This window comes from Porites lutea, chromosome 4, assembly GCF_958299795.1.
Source record: "Porites lutea chromosome 4, jaPorLute2.1, whole genome shotgun sequence".
NCBI lineage: Eukaryota > Metazoa > Cnidaria > Anthozoa > Scleractinia > Poritidae > Porites > Porites lutea.
In genome coordinates, this window is record NC_133204.1 from 44,693,650 (window position 1) to 44,716,451 (window position 22,802).

Here is a 22,802-nt window from a genome sequence, read left to right on the forward strand (position 1 = left end):
GGTACACGCTCTTCATTCATGAATATTCAACTTAACAGCAATTGATAAGCAATGCGATTTAATTTTCTGTTGGTTCCATAAAATTGCAATTGACTGTTTTTCAAAAGTAATACGTTTCGCTTCAGCAGCTCTGCGGGAAATCACTTTTTAAACCGAGCGATTGCATTAGCAGGTTACCTTAAAGGCTACTGGTACCAGTAAAAGAATTTGAAGTCTCTAAGACATGAAAGCCACCTTTGGGCGTGGAAAAGATAATTGCTGACCTTAAAAGCCAACATAACCTCAGGAACAACCGAACTGTCTACTATAAAGAAAAGAAAAACAAAGCTTTACATTAGTGCGTTTTCTTTTTCCATACAATTTTTGGTGTCTGAACAAGAACATACAAAGTTAGATTAGATAATCTTAAATAACGAACTATGAATAATCTATGAATATTCAACGGCTTATATTAAGTAATTCATATCTCTCTCTTGATGGCAGAACAAAAGAATGGTAATCAAATGAACTAGAAACAGAAACTAGAAAAAGGTGAAATATGGTATGTTTAAATGTTTTACTTTTGTACGCCATACGTGTTAGGCTATCATATAGCGGTTTAGAATATTGAACCAATTAAACTAAACGTATAATAACAACCTGGAAAGTAAACCAATTATTATGATCAGATCCAGTTCATTATTCCCATGTCACGTTTGTCAATTATTGAGCAGTTTAACAATCTAACAACCGGTAAAAAATGTTTTTTTAGATTAAAAGTGAGACGAAACATAAACAAAATAACATATTAACGAAAAAATTAAATCAGCTAAGCTAACTAATTTGAAGAGACTAGAAACGGGAGATATATTAAAAGAGGTGAACCATGTTTTAAGCAGCGCAAATCTGAAATCTTTAGCTTTTCAACTAGTTCGAAACCAAGCAACCGAGAAGGCCACCATCGGTTGGTGCATGCCGGCAGGTTGTTTTCAGACATACATCACTTAACTCAATTTGCCTTCAGCTGTACTGAATTTATCAGGTTGTGTCTTGTGCTTTTTGATCATATATTCTATTTGATGTTACCGAATAAGTAAGTGCCTTAGATAAAAGCGCAATAGCAAGTTACAGATATCTGCTTTGCACACAGGTCGTAAATTCAAAACCGTGGAAACGATTTCTGTTAACTGAAAAAAATTAAAACACCAGCGAAACGATTCGACAAATGACCAGAAAAAGGGCGTTACATATAATGAATTTAAAGCTTTGCAGGAAAGTGTCATCTTAGTTGCAATTGTATGCCAACAAAAAGGTTTTCACCTTAGCTTCGTGTTTGTTTCCCCTTTTTAGATCACGTGGTGTTTCTTCTGTCCCATAGCCACGTGTATATAAGAGGGCACTATCAGCATCACGAAAGGAAAAGTCCCTTTAGAAAGTCACACCACCTGAAAGTGAAAGAGAAACAAATCTGTAAGAAGTATTGTCAACACCTGTCCGATTCAATTTGTTTATGCTTACAAAATGATGCGTTTTTTAAGGTGAATAAACTATCTATCTATCCATCTATCTACGGCTTATGTTTGTGGAGATGAAAAGGATTTTGCTCTTTTTTATCGCTAGCAACTCAGTTAGCCAAACTGTCTGTTTCTAGGGTGGAATCCTGAGTGCGTAGACGCAAGTTGTAACCCAAAAAGTTTGTTTGCATTTACGGAAACGTGTGCACACCGTGGGCTTAGAACGATCAACGAATTCCCCCCTTTTCTTCAGTGCTAGCTACTGTAAATCACAGAAAAATACAGTGGAGCGGACACTAGGAATCCTCGCTCGATCTAATTATATATTAAGTGCAGGTTGTTTGTACAAAAAATTATAAGAAGTCAGTGGAATTTTCTAACGCTCGTGTCCACTTTAAAATGGCGTCCAGTTAATTCAGTTTTCTTTCTAACTTGTTGAAAAGACCATAGCATCTTGCGAGAAAAAAATGAAAGTCCAACAAATAAACTGTTTGGTCTATTTGCTGAAATCGCATCGGACACTTGGTTTACACTCTTCTTTTGAAAAACAGTACGTGTCTCCGGGAATACAAAATTGAACTGGGTTGTCATAAATGAACTGAGAAAAAAACGTATCGAATTGACTCGAATAAGCGCCGCCCTGGAATGAGCGCCGTTCCCTTCCCTCCACAACGCTACAGATTCGTACATTTGTCAAGGCTGATGTGATTGATCGGGAAAAAGACTTCCAAACAATTTTTTCAGTAGGTGACTTTTTCTGTTCTTGTGGCTTTTCAACAAAATAATTTAAAGTAAGTGAAAATATGTAGCAAAATCAATACGGTGATCGTTTCGAGGAATACAACATTTACGATCAGGAATAGGTTTGTTTGAAACAGGGTTGAAACCCAGTTGAAACCGAACGTTTTTTACCCGGATTCGTGTGGACGGGGTCTTAGGACACTCTGAAGAGCGGTTTTGAAATGATGCGGGTTTCGGGTTTCGGGTTTCGGGCTTAGGTTTCGGGTTTCGGTGAGCGGGTTCACTGGTTTCGTATGGACGAAAGGTCGATTGGCGTAAAAAAAGACATGCAGTCTCAAAAATATCCGGATTCGTGTGAACGCGCCCTAAAACACGGCTGCTTTTGACTTCAGGCTGTAGCGCTTTCCCCCCTGCCCCACCCCCTGGTAAAAAAAAAAAAGAAGACGCAACTTATGCAGTTGCCGAAAGAAAGCCTGAATAAATAAGCTGGCAGGCGAATTGGGAGCTGCATGGTTACACTTATTGGCTCAGACAATTCCAAATGTGCCCATCCCCCTCCCCGGGCATTTGTCGAGCAATTGTTATCTTGTAGGTCCCGGTGGTAGGGATTTGTCAGAAAACCTCTGCCCGGGGAGGGTGGGGCATTTGTCAATTTTTCTAGAAGCGGTTAACGTCGTTCCTTTTTCAATATTTCACTAACAAATATACCAATTTAGATAGCTTTATAAAGAATAATTTTAAAATCTATGCTTAAAAAGATATGCGCGGTTTTCGCTCTATCACTTCCCTACCCCACAGTATTTCTGAGTCAGAGAAATTGCTTACCCTATCGTGATCAGCTCGCATATGGAGGAAAAACAATCAATGTATCGTTTGAAGAATTTAAAGGAAAAGACACTTTCTTTGCGTGTGAATTGTCTAGGCAGAAAGGCCTAGAAAAACTCTGCGAGATGTCTGAAAGCTAATACAAACTTCGTGTATTGTAAGATCAATGCGACAGTTGAACGGATCCTGATTCGTGAGAAAATAGTTATTACACATGTAAAGCGCGGCGGTTGTTTGTTTCATTCACTAAATTAAACATGTTCAAAAAAAAAAAGGTATTATTAAAATTCTAATTTAGAGTTCTGTCATTGGGATTTATCAGATCAATGTGATCTTTTTTGCAATAATTATAACAAGCGGCTTAGAGCGGTCGGTGCTTCCTGCGCGAGTTTGAGCAGATTATTACAGATTTCCCGTAAATATGGTATTTGCAGCTTATTTACTGGAAAATGCAATTTTGGTGTTGTCCCAGGGTGGGGCAATTGCACCCAATTGTTGAGCCCCACCGTGGAGTTTTTGTATTAACCGCCCGGCCCCACCGTGAGGCATTTGCAGCTTCAGTTTTCCAAAACAAAATGGCAAATGCCCGGGGTGGGGGAAATGGCACGCTTGGAATTGACTGAGCCATGAACTGTCAAATGTAACTTGTTATTATCTCGGTAGCGCCGTGTTGTTTTTTTGTTGCAAATCTTTCTGCAGTTTTAGTTTACGATGGTCCAGAAATACTGCAGAAATCCCTAAAACAAACCGCTATACTTAGTTGCCGTCTTCTTGCGCTTACCGACCTCACCCGTACATATATATATTTGCGCACGCTACAAATCGTCGATCACGCTAGACCCATTATGTTTCTTTGTGATTGCCTACGTTGTTACAGTTATATTAAAAAAAAAAAGCAAAGAGGAAAGTTAGTAACAACAAAACTAAAAATAAAGAAACATGGTTCACTATGACTGAACTATTTACCTCGTGTTAGCAGCGGTAGAGAGTGGTCAGAGCGATCTTTGTGGTTAAAAATCCGGAAAACATCTAGATTTTACTTATTTGTGATGCATTCTAAACCGAAACAAGAATCACTTCGTGAATTTTACCGGGGCCACTTTTGTCTTGGCAACCCTCGTGGAAGGGTCGTTTTCATCAACAAGTTTGTCGGGCGACATGAAAATCTTTTTTATTGCAAATATTCTTTAGAGATTAAAACAAGGCGTAATGAATAATGTGAAAAGAGAAATGTTAGGGAATCCCCCATTTTGAACAGATGAGAGTTTTCGCATGTCGCTAACGTAAATATTGCGTGACAAAGGTTACGTGAAACAGTCTTTTTTGGTTTTTCATTAGTTAAAGCAGTGATAGACTTTCTTGTAATGAGTCTTAATTATTTGTCGGCCAATATTTGACGAAGTTTCCTGTAGCGAGTGTGAATTTTAAGGTATTGAAACGCACAAACAAAGTTTCATGCATGCAAGTTTAATAACTTAAGATTTTTGTTTTGTCGTAGTGTACACAGTTCAACAGCGACTAAGCTTTGTCATCGTTAGGATGAATACTGTAACAATATTTTTCGATACACAGGGATCTCATTTATTGATAAGTAGCAAATATAGTCGCATTAACCATTCCGTTCCAAAACTAATGGAATTAATATTTGGCCCTAGCCTATTTACTAGTAATGAATAATTAATTTTCTTTGAGTTATTTCAATATACTTCTAAATCACAAAGATAAACAATTATGTCCAGTAAAGGTGAGGGCATAAAAACGCTCTAGCAATGATTTAATGCAAATAAGGAAAGAGGAAAGGGCAAGGGAAAAAGGAGGGAAAAAGTAATTTGTTCGCATGGTGAGTGTGTTAGAACGAATGACTGCGTTGCAGCAAAGGTCACATGTAATTAATACTCCAGAACAATAGATGAGGGTCCAATACATCAACATGAGTCAACTCCCAATCCTAGGCTGTCAAGTTACGCACGTGTTCAGATCGATTACATAATAATAAGATATTTCTTAGCAACAAGAATCCAAAATAGCTAAGAATACCAACACAGGAAAAAATAACGGATTCCCATTTTTGGATATTTTAGGGTATTTAAATAATACCCATAAAAATCCCAAATTTGGCAAAGTGAGACAAGTCCCAACCAGGGAATTCCCAACCAAGTTCCCTGATTGGGACTTGTCTCACTCTTCCAAATTTGGGATTTTTGTGGGTATTCTTTAAATACCCTAAAATATGCAAAAATGGGAATCGGTTATTTTTTCCTGTGCAAGGAGGAAAACATAAAAATTCTACATCAACGTCTTATGAATAATGTGCAAAGACAAAATGTTCGGGAATCCCGCAGTTTGAACAGTTGAGAATTTCCGTAGACTACGAGTAGTCCCCCACTCAGGGATAGTAGAGCAAGCAAAACGCGAGCGCGCGTGAAAATCAACCCACGCGAGAAAAGGCGACACTACGAGTAGTCCCCCATTTTTCCTCAGGGATAGTAGAGCAAGCAAAACCGTAAATGTTGCGTGACAAAGGTTATTTGAAAATATTTTGTTTTGTTGCTTCATAAGTCAAAGCAGAGATAGACTTCCTCCTAATGAGTTTTAATTGTTTGTCAGAAAATATTTGACGAAGTTTCCTGTAGGGAGTGCGAATTGTAAGGTATTGAAACGCATAAACAAAGCTTGGCGCTTGCAAGTTTAATAAGTTAAGATTTTTGGTTTGTCGTAGTGTACACAGTTCTACGTCGACCAAGCTTTGTCATCGCTAGGATGAATACTGTAACAATATTTTGCAATAGACAGGGATCTCATTTATTGATAAGTGGTAAATATAGTCGCATTAAACCATTCCGTGTGCAAACTAATCGAATTATAAATATTTACACGGTTACAGTTGTTGCTCCCTACTTCAAATTTCTGAACCAGCGATAGATCTCAGCGAACACTCCCAAAAGTAACGAGCCAGCGATATATCTCAGTCAGCGATATATCCCTAACAATGTAACTTTGAAAACACAGAAACGCGTTGCATTTTATGACCGGTGCCAGCCTTCGGCTAGGCCCCGGTAAAAAGAAGCTTTGATAATCGCGTCAGTTCGATTCACGCGTTCATCAATTGAGAACAGGAGGGAAGAGGGCTGCGTACAGAATCTTGCTGTAACTCAGCCGCTCGCGAATTGAAACTTTTGGTATATCGGCCATATCGGCATGCTTTGGGTAGCTTAAAGCACTACTCTCAATCTGTATGACAAAATACTCATTCCAAAATCATAAATCGATTTTCAGATTTTCAGATCGACAACGTACCTAGGTCTTCCGTCCATTTCAACCACTTTCTGGAACTGGATTCAGTCGCCCTGCAAATTTCAAAAGAAAGCATGAATGACAATGCTTTGGGGTGTCCAATTTCACCTTTATTTGAAGTGTTAATAATTAAAAGCATGTTTCCTGTCCTCAAGTAACACTTGCTGTAACTTGCTGTAACTTGCTGTGCGTTATGTGTTTTGCTTCTATAGTTTTTAATTCAGTTTTATTAGATTTTTAACCACCGATTGGCTACTGCCACCGATCAGGTCGTTTTTTCATCAGCCGACCCATCAAATGAGACAGGACTGATAAAAAGGCTAGAAGGCGCAAAGATACACAAAGTGGAAGATGGAAGTCGGAGAGGGGCGAGAGGCAAAGAAGTAACAACTTAGTTGTTGCTATATATTTGCGGGACCGGCATCTAGTATTGTTCCTGGCGAACCGAGGCCGAATGCGACTTCTGGGAGGGTTTGCGAGTAACTATTAATATAGCTTTAATTTTTGCTAGACAAATTGTTGGTGGCCGGTGGTGGTGGTGGTTGGAGTTAGAGTTGCACACTTTTTTTTCTCTTCCCAATTTTTCCTCTGGTCCTCACTCCTGTTAACACGGATTAGCTGATTCCTGATGTCACTATCTCCATCAAGGGACTAATAAACATAATGAAACAGATGGACCTCACAAAATCAACAGCTAAAGAGTAATTAACTGATTCATTGAACTTGCCTACAGATCTTGGACTTTTCTTTTGCTTTTTTTTTAGACCAGAATGATCAAAGCGCGAAGCGAAGCAGAGATTCACGCCTGCACCTGCGACCTACTTTCGCTCGCACGAAAGATGCAGAAATGACGCCTGTCTTTGAACTGTTACAACAGGTCTCAGACTGACCAGAAAACGAACTACACTAGTCGAGCCCATTGCAGCCAACGGCGCTCCCAGGGCTTTTTAACTTCCCATTTTTTCAGTACTTCCCATTTTCTAGGGGAAAAGGCCCTGGGGATGAGGTTGTACTGCAGTTGCAGCTGGAACTTTCGCAATTTAGTCAGTTTAAAATGATGCTAAAAATAACTTGATCTGTGAAAACGCCGTTGCATAGGCTAAGTATGGGAGTTGCACTCCCCGGGTTATGTGTTCCTGCCTGCCGAAGGCATTTCCGAAGATGACTTGCTTCCCGGCTCATTATCTCTGGACTGTCCAAAACCCTTTCCGCGCACTTTACGGCATCCGAGTAGTCGAGCCGTGGGGTCCCTGCCCATACAGCGTTAGTTTCGCAGAGCAGACATAAAGTAACTGTTTACAGTCAACTCTCTCTTCAGACGGACACCTTAGGGACCGGCACTAAGTTAACCTCGTTTCCAGGGTCCTCTCCTACCCGTCCCCGCGGAGCGAGAGAAAGTCTCGCTCTCGCTCCGCAAGGACGGGTAGAAGAGGACCCTGGGAACGAGGTTGGTACTACATGTCCGTCTTGCAGAGTCAAATAAAGGGAGTAAAGAAAGGCAGGGAGCAACTCTAGGTGTCCGTTTTATAGAGGTGTCCGTTAAGAGAAAGTCGACCGTACTAATTTTTTTATTTATCTACCTACTTAATTACTTATTTCTTCATTGTATTCATTTCTTTTTCTTTTGACTCGACCTAGTTTCCAATCGACTGAAAACGCAGAAAAGTCAGACGTTACACTGACATACACTCTTTGGAAAACTTTCTTTTTCGCTAGTCCACAAAGACATGACCTCTGTCTTCAAACAACTCGTTCGAGAGCGTTTTCAAATGAAGCCTCCGTTTTCATTAACCCTGCTCAGTTTGATCGCAAAAAATCTATCAGAGGAAAACGTGGACAGGGTTTTACTGTATTTTTGTATTTTTTAGTTGGTTAATCTCAAGCCAGCGGTCCGTGCAAGCCTGCGAACAGGCCCTCCGGTTTGGGGAAAGGCGAGAAAATATGGCACAACTCTCTCCCACCCCTCCCCTCCCTTTTTCATCCACTCTTCCCTCAATATAGAAAACAGTGTATGGTAACTTTTTTAAAACTCGGACTCATAATCAATCCTACTAAATTTCTAAAGCAGCTAGAAACATATCTGAATTTATTTACTGAGAATGTTTAACCGAAGCACATTTGCCACTGTTCAACTTGGTGACGGATTGAAGGTGCTTATTAAAAGTAACTCTTTCGCTTAGCTAACCAAATCTTGCCTTTTTCGCCGTTTTGGAGGTCTCCGCCTAGAATGATACGTTCGACCGTGGTCCATATTTAAAACAATAATAATAGTAAAATCAAAAACACAACAAAAGCGTTGTTTCCTCCTACGGCGGAGGATATGGGATAATTTCTTGATTTCGTGATATTGATGCATTTTTCTATACAGAGTGCGAGGGATGAACGGTCAAGATTTTCAATTATATTCTGGTTTCTATTTTGCTTTTCTAACGGGGATAGAGTGCAGATGGAGAAAGGGGTGAGGGGGGCAAAGCCAAGGTTGTTGATACACAATTTACTTTCTTAAATGGGCCAGTGAATGTGGAGGGATCACTTCGATAAAAAGTGTTATGAAAGGAATTTTTATTAACTATAACGTAAACTAACTCAAATGAATATAATACTTTTTGGCATGGAATAAATAAAATATCAAAACGTCAAAAAAATAATTTTTACAGTAATAATAAACTGATTTGGTATTAAAATAATTTCATTGTTTGATTTCTTCCAATGACTGTATTCATAATTACATTTTAGCTAATTAACCTATGTTTATATTTATTTTCGGGCATGAAAGAGGCCCCATTTCTGGTCTCCCCGGCCGCAGCGATCAAGTTTGGTCTCCCAGTTCTCAACAAGGTACTCAAAGTCCTCTTTGGTAAAGTCCTGGTTAAAAGATAAAGAACAAATGACTGCCAAGAATAAATTATATAGCTGACTAAAGCATAAAGCCTCGCGCAAACGGACGCAACATTGTTGGTAGGAAACTCCCAACATTAAACACTTCATAACTGGTCCCGAGGGAAACAGTTAATTTGGTTTCCCGAGAATCTCAATGTTTCCCGAGGGTCTTTTTTTAGCTGCAAGTTCATTAAACCTCGCTGTAACATCGGTCGGTCGTTCATTCGCGGGTAACAGTGCACTGTTACACTCTGACGTCATAGATTTTGCAACGTTGCCCGCTTTCAACCTCGTTCCCAGGGTTATCACTCTTGCCAAGAGACTATAAAGGGGACAGAGAGGCCATCCCCCATATACACCCTATTCCATAGGTAATTCGTCTCGAGTTATTTTTAGAATCGGGATAAAGTTACCTCGCGCGAGGCGTGGATGTTTCGTGGAGGTTTCGCATGACCAAACGCCGTGCAAAACACGTCGGGCGAGAGGCAATGAAAGCGTAAAAAGATCGAGAGCATTCCTAAATATTGAAGCGAAATGAGTCGGCGCTCACCTGGGAAAAAGGAATCGCTGGACTCTCGTGACTCCCGTGAAATCAGTTTAACTCGAAGTTGTCGTAACCTCAGTGCTTTAATAAAATGAGAAATTTCGCCGGTCTATTGAAACCGGTCGTTTGTACAATTTAGGGAGTTTAAGATCCAACGACGCGGACGACAACTAGAACATCAAAAAAAAAAACAATAGGTTTAATTAGCAAAAAAACAACTTCGCACGTGCAACACACTTTTTTGTTCATTTCTTTCCCGTTTTTGCACGACTACGACGTGAAAATGCCTAATTTCGCGTTTTATGGAGGACGTAAATAAGCAACGACGAAATTTTATTTCTCTTTCTGAGCTTGAATATGGTCCCTTTAAATTCAGCTTTAGGAGGGTTCGCCTACAATTGACAAAGTAAGTGGGTAGGAATAATCGCTATAAAGACTGAAAAAAATAAACATCAAACCAGAAATTGCTCTCTTCAAACTGTAAATTATAAATGATCCTGAGAGAATATTCACTGTTTTAAGGATTTCCCTGCTCTACTGTTAGCTCTATACAAGAGAGGAAGGGCGATTCTTTTTTAATTTCGGTTTCGCTGACACAGCTTTCGCAGAAATCTCGCTGTAGTCGTTTTCGTCGACAAAAGGAATAGCAAAATCGCTCTCCGCGTCTTCCCCCATTTTGTTCTGCGTCATTTCGTGAAGAACGCGTGGCTCTCAGCGTGGGTCATCCACGCGGAACACATTCGCGCTATGTGATTGGCTGTTGTCTAATCCCCCTTGAGATCGGTGGTGTTAAAAATAACTCGAGACGAATTACCTATGGAATAGGGTGTATATGGGGGATGGCCTCTCTGTCCCCTTTATAGTCTCTTGCTCTTGCTTCGAGAAAGAACCCTGGTTGCGGCTGCTCACGTGGAAATGTGTGTCAATAAATTGCGCAGCGGGGGTAGGTCCTCCACTAAATTTTGTCGACTGAACGGTGAATTATCTGGGGCAGGGAGAAAATTCTTGCTTCATTATGGCGCTTGAGTTTCTGAGTTGCATGCAAACTGCGTTGCTTTCGGCTAGTTACGAAAACATTATTTTGAAGGCAAAACAAGTTATTTGTTTAGAGAGTTTGTACTTGAAAAAAAATCACTCGCCCTCCTGCCAACAGGATAAACAGGATACAGAAAATCTATCTCGATTTGCACGTGCAAAATTAGCTTTTCTTAAATTTGCATACTCTGCACGTGCAGTTCACGAAAGGGAAAAGATAACGCAAAAGTCAGGTTTACATGAATCACCACCCAGTCGGCAGTTTAATAGACTGAAAAACAGTCGGTTTTTTTCTTAAAATCAGTAAAGAAATCGGTAAAGCGTGGCGTAAGAGTCTTACGCGCGCGAAGCGCGCGAGCCTCACACGCCCGTAGCGCGTGTGAGGCGAGAGATAAAAAAACGTATTTTTAGCGTCTCTCCCCAGTCTCGCTCTCTGTTTTCAGCTTCGTTGCGGACCTTTTGTTTGCTCGCGCGTACTTGAATACGCAAAAATACGGACTGTTTTGCAGTCTAGCAGTTTAAAGATTGTTATGGTATTCTCCGCTTTGGTTAATTTATCGGCTGGTGCACGATATACCAACCTCGTTCCAAGGGTTCTCTCTCTTGCATTAAGCAACACTATTTTTCAGGTGTTGTAGATATTTTCAAAAACTCGCGTAATTAGCCTGTGTACAGACGTCCACCCTCCCTCAGGAAAAATCGGGTGTTGTAGATATTTTCAAAAACTCGCGTAGTTAGCCTGTGTACAGACGTTCCCCGTCCCTCAGGAAAAGTCTCCTCTCCCGATTTTTCCTGAGGGAGGGGGGAAGCCTGTACACAGGCTACGCGTAATCAGCTGATAATAAACAAGGCGGCAAACTGCTCTCTGGGCCCCGACAGAGTAACTTTCGTCATAGCGACAATTATTTACTTTTCTTCCCCTCTCTTATTTTTGGCTCCTAGATTTTAGGAGCTACGCAACCAGCCGTTCTTTCTCGAGGAAAGAGAGGGAACCCTGGGAACGAGGTTGACCCGCTCAGAGATTTTGGCGGGAAACATTTTCATTGTTAGATGTCATGTGACCTCGAAGTAACCAATGAGAGCACGCGCTGTTGGAGAAAAAATTTCCAGTCATAAAAAAATGTTGGATGTTACAAGTTACGTCCGTTTGCGCACCCTTTTGCTTGTTGGCTTGCTGCGTGTTGTTAGGAGTTGTTGCACAAAGTTTGAAACCGGTCAAACTTTCAGCTACGCGTAAACGGACGCAACAACTCCCGACAATGATGGGAGTTGTTGGCCGTTTGCACTGGGCTTAATAGGGCCATTTATAGGAGTTGTTTTCGTCTTAGGTGAGACATGCTGGTATAAATGGTACAGTTTGCATCTTATTTGGGAAGAGTCTTATGTAACACGCGCGTTTTACTTTTAATAGTATAAATGGCCCTGATGTCTCCATAAACCCTTTCAATACGTGTATCTGTTTTATCTATTCTCCCTTATTTCTCCTTGCAGAATATTGCTTGGACTATTATTTTCTGAAGGAGATGATAATTCATACATATACTTTCTTGTACCTTCAAAAATAAACTTTTCTCTGTTTCAAATCTTGCTCTTTCTACTTTGAGAACTTCAACAAATCTGGCAGTGTTGTCTACGGCTTTAACGTTTCCGAAGCCTACTTTCTCCAGAAGCTGCAAGGAAAAACGAAAAAAGGAACAGTCACGGTAATTTCAAAACTGACAAGAACGTTTGAAACATTGTACCTTAGCCAAACAACAAAAAAATTAAAACGAACAAATAAGTCTATGGCCCTCGTCCACACTAACACATATCCTTCTTTGTTTGAAAACGAAACAACAACAACATGATATTAATTTGAGGAGGACTCGGAAAAAAAATCCGAGTCCCAGATGGGATTTGAACCCACGACCCTCCGTGATCTAGTCTACTAGATCACGGAGGGTCGTGGGTTCAAATCCCATCTGGGACTCGGATTTTTTTTCCGAGTCCTCCTCAAATTAATATCATGTTGTTTGAAAACGCAGTGGTATTCCGTTTTCAATGAACAGTTGCGTCCACTCATAGTATTTTTAGTTCGAATCGCCTTCGACCGTGCAAAAACGAATATTGTATTAATACTGACAGGCTTTGAATCATTCTAAATTCTTTTTCCATTCCCCTAACATCAATGTTTGATCGACAAAGATGTCTCACTAAGCTCTATTACGCGTGCTGCTCTAACTCAGAAGCTCCGAGATCTTGTACGTGGACTTCCGTTGAGTCGTTTAAACTCTGATTTTCGAAAACCTAGTTATAAAGTCGTAGTTGCCGAATTAACAAGCATAAACATTTTTCCCGAAAGAATACCGCTTTAAGTTATCCTCAAGTCTTCAAAAAGCCAAGGTGGCTGTGAAATTTATCCCACGGAAGATCTTAGTAACTGTCCACACGGTTAAAATAGACCGGCGTTTTCAACATTTCTACTGAGGAGAGCGTTTTCAAGAAAGGTGCGTTTTACACGACCGTTTTTATCGAATAAGAGTGGAGATCACAGACGTAATTTAACCCCGGTCAAGTTTCGTCTGTAGCGCAGGCTAGAGGTAGGGCCAATACACAAACAAACAAACAAACAAAATATAACAAAATTGTAAACAAAGGGATACGTATGAACGGGAACTGAAATTCTTCAGACATATTAAAAAAAAGCATTTTTAATGCCCTTTTTAAAAATGTTATCCCACTTCTTGAAGTATTTAGAACAATCCTGGTCAAAAGTGCTCAGTGAAGAGTTTTTGCTTGATGAACGTGGATAAGTTGATCGATAATGAGTACATTTTTCTTCTGGGAATTAAATTTGCAATTTCATTCTAGACTATTTCAATTTTACTGCTTCTTTTGCTTCTTCTTCTATTTAGTGTCATTCCTGCTTCAGGCCCTGTTCGCACAACGACAAAAAAGATAGTTTGGCGTTTGCAAAAACTCTAAAAATAAACAAAAAATTGCAAGACTCCAAATCTACTTGAAGGCAACTTTGAAGTTTGGTGACAATTGAGAACATTTTTTGATCGGTGAAAAAATTGTTCACACTAGAAATGACTTCCTGTTGAAAGAATTTTAGCAAAACTAAAAAAAGTTTGCACAATGCAAACAGAGCCATGGGAAAACCTCTTACCTTCCCATAGTCGGCTGGTGTGAGAAGATGGTAATGGCGTTTTGCCACATACACCTTCATTGCTTCAGACAGCTCATTGGAGCCGCGACAATAATCTGTTATGAGAAGTTCACCACCAGGCTTCAGCCATTTCTGTCAAGAGATGAAAATTCCCATAAAATAGAGTCACTAGATATGTATCAATATAAAACTTGCTTGTGCAGTATGAGTTAGGTTATTTTCATGCTATACCGCATAGCTTTTGGCGCCGACACGCGAATACTCGTGTCTATTGATCAAAAACTACGTAAAACGTCACAAAAAGTAAACTTACAAAAAAGTTTGCAAAAAGTGATTTCTTATCCTCAATGTGAAGAATTGTGTCCCTGCTATAAATGACATCAAATGATTCTGGTTTGAAGTCAGCAGTTGTTATGTCTGCAACAACAAACTCAACCTGGATGGTAAAAATGTAAAGAAAATTAGCAATAATAATAATAAACTGAGTAATAAAAGACAAAACTGACAAAGCAAACAATGAAGTATTTTATTGTTCAAAATGTGAGTTTTCTACTGATACAATGCTTTCCAATACAAGCCTGTTACAGGCATTAGCTCCTGACTCATCCGTGCTGTTGATCAGCTGACATACACATTCAATATCATATTGCAACTAAATTCAGTGTTAGTTATAGTAAATTATCAAAATTAGGGGATACAGAGATTGAGACTGCAAAGCCATCAGACATCAATACCTTATCATCCTCAAACTCCTTGGCTCGCTGTTTTCCAATGTCAATCATGTTAGTTGACAAGTCAACGCCAAGCACTTCCACATTGAAATTCTAAAATAAATTTTAAAATCATTTTGACATTTCGACACTGACTAAGCAGTGATATTACAAAGAAAAATTAAATGCCTGGCTCTAAAGAGCTGTTTGAGAGTTTCATGGATAGGAAATAACAAATACCAGTAATACACCATAGGACTTGGTGGAGTGGTTTGCAATTATACAAGTGATTAGCCACGTGACAAAATCTGTTTAATAACCATATGATTACAAAAAAAATGGATGAAATCCAGAACCATCTGACAGTTTGAAATATATAGTAGTTAAAAAAACTACACTAAGGAACGAACATGTCATTACAGAAACCAACATCGTAACTTGTAAGAAGATGGCGCAAAGTGGTGTACAATATTTCAGCTTTAAGAGTCAGAGTCATGAATGATGAATACAATGCCTGCTGTTATTTATAGCTATTTAATATCCCAATGAATGAAGGCCTTAAAGAGAATTTGATCCGTTCAAGTAGGTAAGTTTTTTTCACATGTTGGTGGAATAGCTATAGATAACTGCAAGTTTTCCAATCCTTAATTTTCAGAAGTATCTCATTTACCGTAGCTTTAAAAAGACCATAAACGAACTAATAAAAGCACTATGGCTTGGCACAAGACTGCCAAATACATCTCTCCCCAAATAAGCAACTTCTAACTTTAGTTCCCCCAATTTTTTTTTTCCCATGGCAACCAAAATGGTAGCCACTTGGAGCACCGCAAGGGAACTTTATTTGCAGTGCCATTCTGATAATTTTTCATACCTTCACCATGTAAAATGCACCACCACCAATTCCACACCCAACATCAAGAACTTTTTGGCCTTGCTTGAGACTAAGCATTGCTACAATTTCCTAGAGAAAATAAAGACAGAAAGAGAAAAATGAGCTGGGTCCAGAGGTGATTATCGATTATCAGAAGTTGTTTCAAATTCTTATTTCATGAGTGGAGTGTCTGTAAATTAGCTTGAACAAATATATGTGCACTTGCAAGTTATAATTACCGGTAATAGGAGTAAAAATAATAATCAAATTGAATTCCTATGATCTGGACAAGCTGTCTACAAAGAGAATTTCACAAATGCAGCCTTCACATCCCCCATACTACACCCTGTTTGCCCCTCAAATTTTGCATAAGTTATTGTTGTCAAATGTCCTTGGGAATATGCATTCCTCCAAGGAGCATTATTTTGAAAACAACAGAGAATGACAAACAGCTGCTGTTACCCTCCCTGCATGGGGCATACGGAATGTGACAACCGACTTGTTTTTTACAAAGAAACTGAGTAGAGATTATCATTGGGCTGCCCCATCCATTGATCTGTTGAGTTAAGGAAAGCTTCATGTTTGAAACTGAATAAAAGCCATGACAAAAACAGAGAATGGTAAGCATCTGCTCTATTCATTATGAAGCCTCTGATCCCAGAGGGGATGGGGGGGGGGGGAATTCAACAAGATTCCAAGGTACAACCCCTTGTCCTTTTATATACCATTTTTGACAGAAAAGGGCCCCCTTTCGTACACCTTTTACAAAAATTGACAAATGGTACCCCTGTCACATACTAATTTAGAACACTGCATCTTTTTAACTGCTGTAAATGTGTCCTCTTTTAAATATGAATAAACCACCAAATGGTAAAGTTCTCTTGTCTTTTTCACTGCCATAAATCAATAAAATGCATCTGTTAGCCCTTTTAGGTCCTTCTACAGACCACAATGACAGCTTTCCCAACACACTCTTTCACGGGCTTCAACTAGTGAAATCCCTACCCTTTCATATCCCTGACACCTGAAAAAGGAAGGGGCGGATCTAGGGGAAGGGTGCAGGGGGTGCACACCCCCCCCCCCTTGAGATGACCTGCGGTTTCCTAATACAACTGGTATTCTGCCAAAAAAAAAACTATGTGGTTTATTGGTGTTGAAGTAGAGCAAGAGACAAGTGCACTCCCTCCTTAAAAAAAACCTGGATCCGCCCCTGAAAGGTACCCCTTTTGGGCAGAGCCTCCCCGTATAGGCCATTATAGGGAGGACCCCCTGGGCCCAGCAGATTTGTAGTTGATTTGAATTGTTGAGTTAAGAAAAGCTACTTGCTTAATACTGAATCAACGACCAGGACACATAGTAACTCTCTGCTCTATTCATTTTGAGGCATCTGATACACAATCCTTTTAAGATCAATTCCCCTCTCGCCCCCTCTGGCCCTCCCGATGTACAATTTCCTAGATTTTACCCTTCAGCATAAAAGGAATTTAAACCCTCAGGAAAACAAGATCAGTGCTGTTCCATTTCCTCATTAGGAGACAGGGAGATATAATACACGTAATGTCAGTTCCTGTGGGAAACAGTTAGTTTTGTTTTCCATCGAAAAAGGATTGTGCTGAAACCCCAGGCAATTTCCCGAGTCGACTGAGGATCAGGTTTGTTTCTTAAATATAAGCTCGTTGTTTTACAGTCCAAAGTCTGACCAGTCTGAAATATTTACAATCCCCCTTGACTTTCAAACAATAAAAAATTGAGATAAAATTTTCGATTTCATCCTCGTTAAAAACCTGTAGACTTCATTTAACCAGGTTCAATGAATCTCGCTTAACAGTCTTTGAAATGTAAAACAAATCTATTCCATTTCCGTTCCCCTACCTTGGTTGTTTCGAGACCTCCGCTACTAACAAAACCGCGTCCAAAAATCTTCTCATAGCGAAGAATACTGTTGCTGGAATACTGATTTTGGTCAAGAAATTGCTGCATCTCTTCGCTTTTATTAGACATGTTTGTCAAACGTTAACAAACGATCCCAGAGAAGGTCTTCGACGCGGAAGGAGGTCAAAGAAGATCTCCAAGGAAAGTACTCGTGGGCTGGTTACTCGTGATTCATTGCGCTTTAGGTCCACGTACTTTGCTGCCCAGCGGTAAAAGCCATCCTGACAGGCGTGATAATCTCCCTCGTTCTGAGCTCTTTTGGCACATTTTTTGTAATCAAAACAATAATTAACTCAAATAACCCATTATTCTTCAGAACGTGCGTCTACCAGTTAAAGCAGATGACTATGTCTTCTTTTCGGTACAATTCAAGTACGAATCCCTCTATCGTTCTCAAAGGACTAGAATCTCTACTGGATCTCGAAGAACTTTGTGATGTAACACTTCTTACAGAAGATGGAATGTCAGTATCAGCGCATCGTAATATTCTGTCCGTGGGAAGCCCTTACTTCAGGGCCATGTTTACTGGGAAGTTAAAAGAGAGTAAAAACGAAAACATCACTTTAAAGGGAGTGACTGGCTCGGCTTTACGATCTATAATTCGATTCATGTACTGCTCTTCTTTGGACGTCGATGAAACCAATGTGGACGACATTCTAAGTGCGTCGGATTTGTTTCAAATGAAAGAGATAAAGAATGTTTGTTGTCAGTTTCTTAAAGAACAACTCCATCCTTCAAATTGTCTCGGTATAGCTGCGCTTGCTGGTGGATTCTCGTGCGAGGAACTGTGGAGCGAGGCCCGAAAATATGCGGTAAAACATTTTACTGACGTAATAAAATGTGACGAGTTCAAAGAGCTCCCTTTAGACACTCTTAAGCAATTGTTGTTGGATGAGAATGTTTGCATTCGGTCAGAGGAAGATGTATTCAACGCAGCTGTTGAGTGGATTTCAGAATCTGTAGACCGTCTGAAGTATTCAGGCGAAGTTCTAAGCTGTGTCCGACTTCCCGTGTTATCTCCTTCGTTCCTGAATTCACAAGTTCTCAGCAATGAATTGCTGTCAAATGATCCTGAATGTAAGCAGTTGTTCAAAGAAGCACTTACTTATGCATCTTCTCCTACTTCAGAAAAACGTAAGCACTCTTCAGCCACAAAGATGCAGCCTCGCATTCCCTCAGGATTTGGTGATGTCCTTGTTGCCGTTGGTGGTCTCCACCTTGGTGTTCCTGTGGCATCTGGAGAAAGGTACAACTTGTACACTGATGAGTGGATCCCAATCGAGGACATGCCCACATTCCGTTATGGTGTCGCAGTTGCCCAACTTCATGGGCAGATTTATTGTCTCGGTGGTTTCGAAAATGGAAGATTCCTTAGTACTGTCGAAAGTTATGATCCCGAGGAAAATGCATGGACAATTCGAGCTCCAATGCTTGTGTCAAGAAAATATTTTGGTGCAACTTGTCTCGGTGGTAAAATCTATGCCTTGGGAGGTTCTAACAGTCAACGTCGACTCAAAAGTGTTGAGTGTTTTGATCCATATGAAAATCAGTGGTCCTTTGTGGCCCCAATGTCGAGTCCTAGAATGTACTTGGCTGTAGGCGCTCTGGGTGGACTGTTGTATGCTGTGGGAGGCCATGATGGTATCTTGCGGCTGAGTACTGTGGAGTGCTATGACCCCCAGACAAATGAATGGAGCTATGTGACATCCATGGGTAAGCTCATTGGAAGGTTTGCTTATATGCTTGCATTATGTGAATGTTGATATTTTCACTTCCAAATGATTTTCTTGTGTGTACATGTCTGAGTGTGTGTGTTGCTAAAGCTTTAACTTGAGCTTGTTTCATTTGTCATCTAAAGGAATTAACATCACTAAAATCATCATTTCCATAAAGACATGCACAAGTTTCAAGTGACTATGGACTTTTTTTCTTAATGACAGCTGATTTTAATAATATTATTAATAACAGCATTATTGTTCAGGGCTGTCAAAAAGTTTTTAAGTAGCAGGCTGATAATGAATAGTAGGTGGCTTTGGAACTCCCAAAAAAGGAACAAGTTTCTGAGGGCCGAGGCATCTAGGGACATTTTGTAATTTAGAGTCTCAGAAATGTCATTTCCAGGGGGTTTGAAGAGGTATTTTCCAACGCGGACGCCATGTTGTTTCGTCAGAATACACGCAAGACTAGGACAAATGCCATTGAAATGTCCCAGGTGTTCCACAACATCGCACGGTTGAAGCATTTCACAGAAAACCTGTTTAAATATTCGCTCAAAATCATTCAAAACTGGGAAACAGATGTTTTATTTTATTCGATGGTGCTTTTTTTTTTGTTAGCAGTTAAGTAGAAGGAGTTTAAAGTATCCAGCTAAGGATGGCTAACTAACCGGCGGTTTTGCCAGGCTACCGGCCCTTATTGACAGCCCTGATTGTTTATATTTTTCATATTAATTAATCTACCTCACTAGTTTGGTTAGGATGTGCAAAATACCAAATAATCTGTACTCCAAAATGAGGAGGCAAGTAGATCTGATAAAGACAGAACAAAAGGACAAAATTTCAATATGATTTTATGTTTGTCTGGATGGTTTTTAGCAAAGATGTCCAATGGTGTCATCATAAATTAATTCCAAATTGTAGCATTCTTATTCTATCATTCTAATGATTACAATGATACAATAAGAATGTTACTTTCAGTTTAACACACTGGGGCATCATCTGGGCAAACAGTTTCAAACGACTTAAGACTGACCAATAAAGACCCAAACAACAACAGAAAATGACAACAACAACAACAAAACTTTATTGATAAGCAGATAATATAATGAAAGCTCCGCCCACAGCTTAACAAGCAGGGCTGACGTATTATCAGGTTTGAAAACTCGAGGCAAAGCCAAGAGTTTTTACACCTGATAATACACTCCTGTGAGTTTTTTGAACAGCTTCAAATTCTCTGATATAGATCAACTCATTCTTGCATTAATATTTAGATCTGAGGTTATTTTGGTCTAAAATGTAAAGTTTAGCCGTATCTATCAAATATAAAGACACTCATTAAATATTAATTTCTTTTGTTTTTTGCCATGAATTATTAATGAGCTTTGGAATGTGAATTTGTAACCTCTGGCTGTTACCCCTAGTGTTAAGTTTCAATATAAAAATTTCATTTGCATTTTACAGATAAACCAAGATCTGTTGCTGGCGTCGCAGTGCTTGATGGCCTTCTATACATCATTGGCGGATTTGACGGAAACAATTATCTTCAGGATGCAGATGTGTATGACCCGGAGACAAATTCCTGGACATCAGTCTCACCACTCAATGATAAACGCTCTGCGACAAGTGTGACAGTAATGAAAGGACGAATATTTGCCGTTGGGGGCTTTAATGGTCAGTTTCTGTCAAGTGTGGAAGTGTATGACCCTACAATCAACCAGTGGAGTTATGTATGTGGTATGTCTATTCCAAGAGTCCACTTTGGTGCTACTGTAGTGTAGTGTAAATAAAACATTGTGTGAAGTAAGGGTGTACTGTAAGAAATAGTGTAGCGGGAAAGTATTCCATTTTAAAAAGCCTTTGTTGTTTTGCTGGGGTTAAAAATAGTTCACTTGTTTGTGTCTGTGTTTTTAAAATTGTTTAATTAAAAAATGAACAATGTCAAAGAAAGTTTGACAATACTTTAACGCATAAACTAGAAAAATGAGGAAAACAGGAGAAAACAAAAACTTAACAACACTGCTCGCAGAAAGTTAGCAAGTATTTTTTAATGATTCTGATGCACTACTAACAGTTAATTGTACCTTAATATTATAAGATGATATCATTTTGTAAATAGTAATTTTAACTTCACTTTTCAGTTACTTTAAAGAAAAACACTTTATATATTGCTCTTTTTTTAACGATGTGATGTAATATTATGTATTTGAATCAAATAAATGAATTTCTAACCGTAATAATTTTTTTTTCACTGGATCTAACGACTTTGCAAGTTTTTTTTTCGAATGTATGTAGAACCCACAATTACAGCAGTAGAGAAATGACCTTATGGTCTGAAACACATATTTGCTCGAATAAGTGACGCGGCGCTTATCTTGGTGCGGCGCTTCGTTGACGGCTGCGCTGAAATAACTTTTCTCATTCATGCTTCAGCTTCAACCGTAATACCTCTATTCTCACTATAAACGGTCACCCGTCGAAATATCGAAATATTTTCCCGTTTCTGATAATCCTACATCCTTATAACCAGCTACTGTTGACGAAGGGGAATGAAAACGGGACAGCTGAAGGCGCGGTAGCTCAGCGAATGACTGTCATCAGGGACAGGGAAAAAATTAGCAAATAGCGGACCGGCGCGTCCCCAGTAACGATGCCAGAAACAATTGCGGGACGCATCTCGCCTCCAAAGTGGTGAATTGCGAGCTTAAGCAACTACAACGAGAACGTGAACGAGCACATCACCCATTCCAGTTCCAGCGTTACTTATCTACCATTAACGCGCACAAGTATTCTTTTTTCAGAAAACTGTGAAAGGTTTTAACCCAGGAGAAATTTCAAAAGTAGGTTGAGTTTGATCGTCCGGGTGAACGTAGTCCTGAATAGGACTGTTGTTGTTGACAGTGACTGACGTTTCGACAACCCAGGCGGTAGTCATCTTCAGAGTCAAAGTGAGTTGTATCACGTCAGTTGATGGTATTCTGATTGGTCAATTACGTCGCGATGTTATTGGTCGTCTGTCAGTTAAGCAGTGATGTTATTGGCTATGAAGACTCGTAATCAGTGATTCCAAAGTTTAATAAGCCAAGTTTTCATGACGAAAACGCCTTTCCGCTGAAGAGGATTAGAACGTGCACGCGCGCGGATAAAACAAGGCACGAACAGGGCACGTTTTAGTTCATTAATTGAATGGGATGTGAGACTTTTTTATTCATTCTCTTTGTCAGACAACTGAAGCACAGAATTTAAATGCTTTTTTCATAACGCTGTGAGAAGCAAGGAAGCCATGCGAAGTGTAATCAAAAGCGACAATAGGGCCATTTATACGAGGAAAAATAAGACGCGTCTTACATAAGACGCCTCTTAAATAAGACGCGAACTCTCCGGGAAAAATCTCGCAGGTCTTGGCGACATATGGTCAGCGAAAACTAACACTCCCGCAATCATGAACTATATACGACAGAGACTCTTAGACATAGAACAGCAAACATGGATTAGCGAAATACACAACGATGAACGAAAGGACCCAAATCAAAAAAACAAACTGAGAACTTTTAGGAAATTTAAACTTACCCATGACTACGAAAATTACCTCACAAATGTAAGAAACACCA

General features: G+C 39.7%; 2 protein-coding genes across 2 annotated transcripts; one reads left to right on the forward strand and one right to left on the reverse strand.

Annotated features, from left to right (window-relative positions):
• Window positions 1–8,898: 8,898 nt before the first annotated feature.
• On the reverse strand, window positions 8,899–17,603 carry LOC140933746 (uncharacterized). The gene is made up of 7 exons (XM_073383373.1): window positions 17,417–17,603; window positions 15,545–15,634; window positions 14,698–14,787; window positions 14,277–14,399; window positions 13,964–14,095; window positions 12,366–12,482; window positions 8,899–9,218 (listed from the first exon to the last, which is right to left on the reverse strand). The coding sequence occupies exons 1-7, from the start codon at window positions 17,543–17,545 to the stop codon at window positions 9,111–9,113; spliced, it is 789 nt and encodes a 262-aa protein (XP_073239474.1). The 5' UTR covers window positions 17,546–17,603; the 3' UTR covers window positions 8,899–9,110.
• Window positions 17,604–17,711: 108 nt separating this feature from the next.
• LOC140933747 (kelch-like protein diablo) lies at window positions 17,712–21,421 on the forward strand. Its single transcript, XM_073383374.1, has 2 exons — window positions 17,712–19,189; window positions 20,656–21,421. The coding sequence occupies exons 1-2, from the start codon at window positions 17,818–17,820 to the stop codon at window positions 20,970–20,972; spliced, it is 1,689 nt and encodes a 562-aa protein (XP_073239475.1). The 5' UTR covers window positions 17,712–17,817; the 3' UTR covers window positions 20,973–21,421.
• Window positions 21,422–22,802: the final 1,381 nt, after the last annotated feature.

Excerpts from the sequence above, each read along its gene's own strand:
- LOC140933746 (XM_073383373.1), bottom strand. The coding sequence starts at position 17,545 with ATGTCTAATAAAAGCGAAGAGATGCAGCAATTTCTTGACCAAAATCAG. Across the intron at positions 15,635-17,416 it reads GAGGTCTCGAAACAACCAAG|GAAATTGTAGCAATGCTTAG; the intron begins GTAGGGGAACGG and ends TATTTTCTCTAG. Across the intron at positions 14,096-14,276 it reads CACTTTTTGCAAACTTTTTT|AAATGGCTGAAGCCTGGTGG; the intron begins GTAAGTTTACTT and ends ATCTCTTGACAG.
- LOC140933747 (XM_073383374.1), top strand. The coding sequence starts at position 17,818 with ATGACTATGTCTTCTTTTCGGTACAATTCAAGTACGAATCCCTCTATC. Across the intron at positions 19,190-20,655 it reads GAGCTATGTGACATCCATGG|ATAAACCAAGATCTGTTGCT; the intron begins GTAAGCTCATTG and ends TGCATTTTACAG.